Source organism: Bison bison, unplaced genomic scaffold (genome assembly GCF_000754665.1).
Source record: "Bison bison bison isolate TAMUID 2011002044 unplaced genomic scaffold, Bison_UMD1.0 scf7180017860456, whole genome shotgun sequence".
NCBI classification, from domain to species: domain Eukaryota; kingdom Metazoa; phylum Chordata; class Mammalia; order Artiodactyla; family Bovidae; genus Bison; species Bison bison.
This window is the reverse complement of record NW_011491028.1, coordinates 623,951-631,703: the sequence shown is the minus strand read 5'-3', so window position 1 is coordinate 631,703 and position 7,753 is coordinate 623,951. Positions and strand designations below refer to the sequence as shown.

General features: G+C 41.4%; 1 protein-coding gene across 23 annotated transcripts in view; it reads right to left on the bottom strand.

Annotated features, from left to right (window-relative positions):
- SGMS1 (sphingomyelin synthase 1) overlaps positions 1-7,753 on the bottom strand; it is a 330,390-nt gene that overhangs the window by 22,831 nt on the left and 299,806 nt on the right. For all 23 annotated transcript variants that reach the window (XM_010832194.1, XM_010832198.1, XM_010832199.1 and 20 more), the window contains one exon: positions 1,473-1,590. In XM_010832194.1, the coding sequence (XP_010830496.1) occupies positions 1,473-1,590 (118 nt within the window). The remainder of the gene's footprint in view (positions 1-1,472; positions 1,591-7,753) is intronic.

The window sequence follows — 7,753 nt, the reverse complement described above, 5'->3', positions numbered from 1 at the left end:
ATTTTAAAGGATTGAACTAAACCATCAATCAGCTGACTACTGAAAACACACTGCTTGTCAAGCCAGCCTCACCGAGGGAGTCTACTTCACTGGATCCTCAGTGACAACAAGAAACTTCCTATGAGTCAGGAGCTTCAGGCAAGCGCCGAAGAGTTCTCACTGAGGATAAAGAAGATATGAGCCTGGCTTTCTCTAGAAGGGCTGAAGAGCAAGAAGGGGGTGCAGGGAGGCAGTACTGCTGAAGGAGACAATGGACCCTCGGGACCATTCCTTCTGTAGGGTGGCTTCTCTAGTTACAGACACAGATTGCAGCAAGAATGCAAGAGTGGAGTAAGAAACGAGATACCTCTGAGCACATGTGTTAAGTCTAGGAAGGAAGGGGACCCACAATAAGCAAGCGACCTAAACAAATCCAAAATTTCAAATGATAAAGTACCACTTTAAAAATCCTTCTTTCAAGGGACTGATTTTTTCCAGCCCTCTTCCAAGATTCTATCAGAAAGAATGTCTCTTATGGAAGGAACACAAGGGCAAATGAATGAAACTGAAAGGGTGTTTCACTAGCACAAGTGTGATACAAAGAAATGCTTCCAAACATTTCATACATACAATCACAGCATTCCACATTTTCTCCCACCCAGATTGAGGAAATGAGCTGCTTCTACTTCTTTTTGCACTGAAGAGCTTTCATGAAGTTAAACATTTTAAAAACTAAATCTCCTGCTAATTCTTTCATAAAGTTAGGAAGATCTTCCCAGTTGAAATTATGCCAAGGCAGAGGCTGGGGTAAGGAGTGTTAGGTGAATCTGATGGGAAGGTAGAGACAGTGAGAGAGGAATAGTTTATTTTAAAGAAAAGCTTATTTGCTACTAGAGAAGATCAGGACAGTGAAGTGCCCCACCAGGGAGGAGAGATCTTGTTTGGTGGGTGGAGGACATGAGTTTGAGCAAACTTTGGGACATGGTGAAGGACAAGGAAGCCTGGCGTGCTGCAGTCCATGGAGTCGCAAAGAGCAACAACAAAAGGGTGCAAGGAAACAAGAACAGTGTCTCTGGCTCTGCTCTTCTGCATTCCCACTGTAGGGCTTAATAGAAAGAAGGAAAAAATATTATCTGAAATTGAACTTTCCATCTAAGAGAGGGGAAAAGCATATAAAAGCTTGTGGAGCTGTTAACAAGGGAGCGAATGATATTTTAAAAGTTTGGCAGGAAACCAAACAGCTACACCCACACACAAAGCTGAACTGCTTCCATCAAACTAAGTAGACCGCATATTCCCCCAGCTGGGAAGTGCTGGCAGGGTCTGGGAATTTTGAGGAGTGGCGTCACCTAACTGTATTGCTCAGTAATGTTCCCAGATGAAGGCGAGGGGGGTTGCTTCTAAAGAAATGTTCACCTCTGGCCTAAATCAAAGGACCCCCTGAACAGGATGAGAAAAAACAAAATGGGAAATTACAGCGAGGAAAGCTTTACCTTCGGAGAGCAGTTGAAATGCATACCGGGCACTGGGAGTGTGGTTACATACATTGTAATACACCGATACAGGTACAGCGTGCCAACTATGCAGAAAAATCTTCTGCTAATAATAGACCTAGAAAAAGGGAAAAACAGGGCAGACACTCAGTCAGCAAATTCTGCAGGTTCATTGAAGTTTTCAGTGCTCCAACAATACAAACAAACCCCCAAACAACCTGAGACATTGCTATCAGAACGCTGAAACTATAAGAGCAGATTAAGGTGAAGCTTTTGAGAATGATACTGTGTTTTTTTGTTTGTTTGTTTTACATTAACTTTAAGGTCAAGGGAGTTTAAAACACTCCCCACTGCTATTAATGGGGCTTCCTGAGGCCTGAAACACCAGTTGACATTCAACTGATGGACAAGGAGGGTTTAAACTGATGGGCCAGAGCTGAGTCAGGGTCTGTGGTTAAACATTTAGGGAGTGTCTTTTCTGTCATAAAAAAGAAGATGTTCAGAAAATTACAATGATATTAGATTGTAATGAATTTATGCCAAGAGAATTCAAAACTTTTCTGACATTTAGTGAGTCAAAGGCATTAAACCATTGGACTTGTATATCCCAGAAACTCTTTATTTTAGCTGATCTCCAAAGAAGCATGATGCCAAGAAAAGAGCCTGTCTGAATGACAGCATCCAACCCACACCTCTCTCTCCTAACAGTGTGGCCTTGGGATAGGCTATTGACACTCTCTATCAGTTTCCTAGTCTGTAAACCAGGGATAAGAACATGAGAAATAAGGAATGGACAGTCTTTGCCATTTACGCACAATGGTAGTCATCAAGTGTATGGATTACGTGGGTGAATAACCAAATAAGCAAGAATTAGGCATCTTTTCCATTTCAAATTTATTGGTGGTTCTGGTGAAATTATTTGATAGGTACACATGAGCATGTATATTGAGTCTGATAGCTTCTCGTAACAGCAAGTCTCACGTAGGTTTGGCTTTAACTAGATTAAGTTGTACAAACTTCAGTGTCTCCTTGGACAAGAATGTTCCTTCCCTCTCTACTTCAACCTGTTCTAGCCTGTTCTGCTGCTGCTGCTGCTGCTAAGTTGCTTCAGTCACGTCCGACTCTGTGTGAGGCTGCCCCGTCCCTGGGATTCTCCAGACAAGAACACTGGAGTGGGTTGCCATTTCCTTCTCCAATGCATCAAAGTGAAAAGTGAAAGTGAAGTCGCTCAGTCATGTCCAACCCTCAGCGACCCCATGGACTGTAGCCCACCAGGCTCCTCCATCCATGGGATTTTCCACAGGCCAAAATCTCAGTCCTGTGGGTCTCCTCCTCCTCAACTTTGAGAAGTTCAAGTTTTTCCTTGGCCCAGGGCATTCTGACTTAAACACAAATATTTCTAGAAACAATGAACAGGCTTTCCTCTGAGGATACTGAACACTTAATCGCTCCATAATTGTACAATGTAGCTCTATTTTTACACAGGATGGACATTCCTACTGGAGTCTGGTTGTTGGAGGAGTATCTGTGTTATCTGTACTTTTTAACAAGAGGGATGAAGTGGTATGTCACTTGGTTGACTGAAAATTAATTTAAAAATAATCCATGTGACCGTATTAGTGTTTCATTCATAACTACACAGTCCATGTAAGGTCCTCAGGTTGTAAAGGTACGGTTCGGGTCTTGTGACTCTTAACCCCAATTTTAGACACCGGGTCCAAACACTGCTTACCACAGAGAAATGTCTTATTTTCTCTTATTAAAGCTGTGCTTGTCACCCCCAAGGACAAGAATTTATTCACTACAAAGCTGTCTTTTATAAAGGTATGTGCCTCTAATTCCAGGAATTATGAAAAGCACGGTATAATTAAGCCATATACAGAGGGACAATACTAGATCACATTACTAGATTATAAATGTCTGATCAAAATACCTGAAATAACCAACTGAATTTTACATTGTAAGATACAATGATCATTTTTCTCAAAAAGAAAATGCCCTCTCACGCCATCCTGTTCAAAGAAACAGAAATTACTTTCAATTTTACGTGAATGATACAAGAAACATCTACAACAGAAAACTGTTCAGTCTATTCAGATACGCCAGTCTCTCTCTTCAGAGGAAGAGAAACAAAATGACGGCTATCGCTCCATTTTGATGAATATTTTTACCTTAAAATCACTTTGCCTGATGGTTTCACGGTGCACACGAGACATATACATGCACAAACCACCTATTTCCATAGCTCAAACCTGAGTCACATCTGAATAGCAGTGAAAAGACTCAGGATTACCTGAGAATGAGGTACACAGAAAAAGGATAGAGGATGAGAAAAGTTTTTGTTTACAAAAAAACAAAGCAAAACATTTTAAAGGTAACAAACATTAAAGGTTCAGTCACATTTACTCTTTGAAGTGAAAAAATCAGATGACTCACACCCATGTGACGTCGTCAACATTAACACGGAGACGAGATGGAAGTGGCTGTTACTGAGAATCTTCTCATCTTTGGCATTTACTTATCTTTTTTGAAATTATGCTTAGAATATCTTCAGTGCATAATTTTAAACAAGAATTTCCTACTGTACACTTTAGAAAGCAGGATATATATATATATATATATATAAAAAAGTGTTTCAAAATCTTCTATCCTGTTAAGGTATTGTTTACTTAATCAAAGAATTTCACACAGTAGAATTCTTTCTTAAGTTTCAAAGTTCAAGATGTGTTTTTTTTTTAAAGATCTAAAATAGTTAAAAATGTAACTAAAGCAACAAAAAAGGCACAGAAGAAACATTAATGAGGTATTTCTAGAGATTAAGCAAATGCCAAGGACAAGATGCACATTACAATTCTCAAAACCACAGTTATGTTCTTCTCACATGGGAAATGTCTCTTTCGTGTTAGAAAGAAGTCTATTTCCTATCTGCTCACACTCTGCAATGACAGTCATATCATAGACACTTGTGTATGATCGTGGTTATCTATTCTTCTCCCAAGTAGTTGAGTAATAGGGTCATTACTACTTTCTCTGACATAAAGAAAAACATACGTGTTAAATCGGATATATATATATATAAAGAAATATGAATAAAAGTGTTAATATTTTTTAAGATCTGCAAGAAGAGTATGCTATGTTCAGAATAACTTTATTAAACTTTTCATTCTCCCAACTCAAAAGAGAAAAGAGTATTCAGAACCTGATCACTTACTACACCAAATATAGGCTTAAAAGAGCAGTACTACATTGTTTTTGGCATTTGAAATGATAGTCTATAAAGTTCTAAAGGAAAAACGAAGAAAGAAATGAATACACTGGAGAGTAAAAGGAAAATACTGGGAAGTTCCATTGTTTCCCACAAGTTTTCTCAACTAAGCCACAACCAGAATACGCATAGTTCTTTCAGTGCTCAGACCTGCTCTCCCAGCTCCTGAGAAGTTACTGACTTTTAGAAACAAACAGGTCCTGAGACATGGCAGTGCATCCAAGTGACAATTCCAAAGCAGGAGGCGATCAACAAGGGGGAGGGCACACGAATCTGTGGGCAAGGATCGGGGGCCCCGAGTCTCCGGAGAAGCCACGGAAGCCAGCGCACACGGTTCAGGTCCTTCCGGTACTGCCGAGGGACACAGCGTCTCCAGCTCATCTACACACAGATGCTGGCTCTGCCTTTCACAAAGGCCAGCTTGATGAACTGAATCATCTCAATTAACTTCCTTGGAAACTGGCTTCCTAACCAGCAAAAGGATATTTTCCTTATGATTCAGAGAAATGCTACTGAAGAATTTCCCCAGACTGTTATTAACAGTAACTAGGGTTTTGCCAAATTCCTCCTCTATGCCAAACTCTGAGCCATTTAGCTCTTAGAACCACCTGCATTGCAATGCTATGACCCTTATTTTACAGATGGGAAAACTGCAGTTCAGATAATTTAAGCTGAAATATAAATATATTACCCAAGACAAAAAGGTTCAGGAAATGGCTTCAGATTGTGTAAGAAATCCCAATTTTATTTTGAGACTACACTGCTGTGAACCAATAGATGAGCCAACATTCGATCTCATTTAAGTTACAAAATCTACCTAACTCACATTTTTCACTTAGGGTTTAAAGTCATATTTCATATTGACCCAGACCTCTGCAAAGCATTTTTGACAGTTATTTTAATGATAAGCTGTTAGTTATTAAAGTACTGAAAAAGATTCTTCTAGGTATCAAACAGGAAACTGTTCATTTTCCATTATTGTTTGCACAGTCTGTGCCCAGTAAGGTTTGCTTACATCCCTCCAATGACTGATCAGTCTGGTCGCTCAGACAGTAAAGACTCTGCCTGCAATGTGACAGCCTGGGCTCAATCCCTAGGTCGGGAAGATCCCCTGGAGAAGGGAATGGCTACCCACTCCAGTATTCTTGCCTGGAGAATTCCACGGACAGAGGAGCCTGAAAGGCTATAGTCTATAGGGTTGCAAAGAGTCAGACACAACTGAGCAACTAACACACTGTGCTGAGATGTTATCTACTTCTCAACATTCTATCTCACCTGAACTGCTACTGTGACCTTTGACCTACTGTCCCTAATTCCATTTGTACCTCCATAAAAGCCTTTCTACACAGAGAAGCCAGAATCATCTTTTTTAAAAGTTAAATAAAGCACACCCTTTAAAAACCCCCCAATAGTTGCCAAATATATTTTGAATAAAATCCAAATCCTTTACCAAGCCCACGAGGCCCCAGATGATCTGGGCCAAGCTCCCCTCCCTCTGCTCTCCCCATCATTCCTAAACTTCAGTCTGATGCCCTTGGTGCGACTGAACACATCGCACCAAGTCCCTCCACCTTAGGCAGACCTCTGTGCCAGCCATGCCCTCTGCCGGACCCTGGAAACACTGCCCGTTGTCAGGTTTCTGACAGACCACCGACTCTACAAAAGGCACCTGGGGCCACCTTCACCCACTTCCCTTTCTTCAGAGCCTCCCACTCCCATGCCCACACTCTGCTGAAGCTAACGCCAACAAGTTTCTTAAATCTGTTTTCCTCCCTTTAACTCCTGGCTACTAGCCCTGGGATTCCCTGGATTATGGTAACCGCTTGTCATCATCTGACGTTCCAATTCCCATCACGGGCTCTTCTCCACGTGAGCCCAAGCTACTTCCCATTTTATCTCGCAGATATGAATTCTATCACCCTGGGCCAAAGGGGCTCCACTCACCAAGTATCTTGTTTTTGCCAGCAAATCTCTTTGCCTGGCCTTTCCTGTTACCCAAACCACCTAGCTCATATAACAGCTCTGCATGCAGCTTCCTACCAGTTTCCAACTGGAGAGAGCCACTTCATTCTCCAGACCACTTCAAAACTTGGTTTCTAGTTTATGGTATTTTTTAATAGTGAAATTGGGATTACCATTATCAACAGAGGCCTTCGTCCCTTCTATCAGAGAATGCCCCTAAAGAAAGCTGCTCCTTACTTATGTTTTAGTACTAGTGAGACATCTGACGGTGCCTGTAACATGGGCAATATCCCGCAGCTCTATGCTTTAGAGCTTCACTTCTTACTACTTCTGATAGCGCTTTCCTGCTTCTTCCCACAAATGTTTGTCCTTTAAACTCCTTCCTCTGCTGGAAATAACCTCTGCTGACGCTCACCAGTCCTTCACTCTGCATCGTTCCTGCACTTTAACTGACAGCAGTTGTCAAGATGGCTGCATTCATCCAAGCAGGGCTGTGGGTCCTGCCATCTTTCTCCCTGGCCTCCCTTGTCTCCTCACTGGCCTCAAGGCCCTTCTGGCCTTTCTACCCATCACAGGAGTCACAACTCTCCAGACGATGGATCACGAAAACCCAGGGCTTAATTTCATACTTTAAGAAGGAAAGTCCCAAGGAAGGGGTTGTAAAACAAAAAGGAAAGAATAAATGCCATAGAATGAAAGCAGAATAAACAGAAAAGTAAAAATAGATGCTCTCCGGGGAAATACAGAACTCATTTACTATTTCCTAGTGTGTACACAGGAGGATGGCAGTTTGCGAATCAGGAGAATGAGATGGAACTATGCACCCAGCTCAGAAATGAGTCTGTAAAGCACAGTCCTCCGCCTTACAAAAGTTCAACTCAAAGAGACCTTTGCATTTTTGGTATTAATTATTTTAACCACATTACTGTTCAGCATATACTGTCATCCCATTTTACAGAAGAAGAATCAAGATGTAAAGACTCTCTAGCCTGGGGCCAGAGAGTCAGTCAAGAAAGAAACACAACAAAAACCAAGTCTTTATCCTTTCAATTGG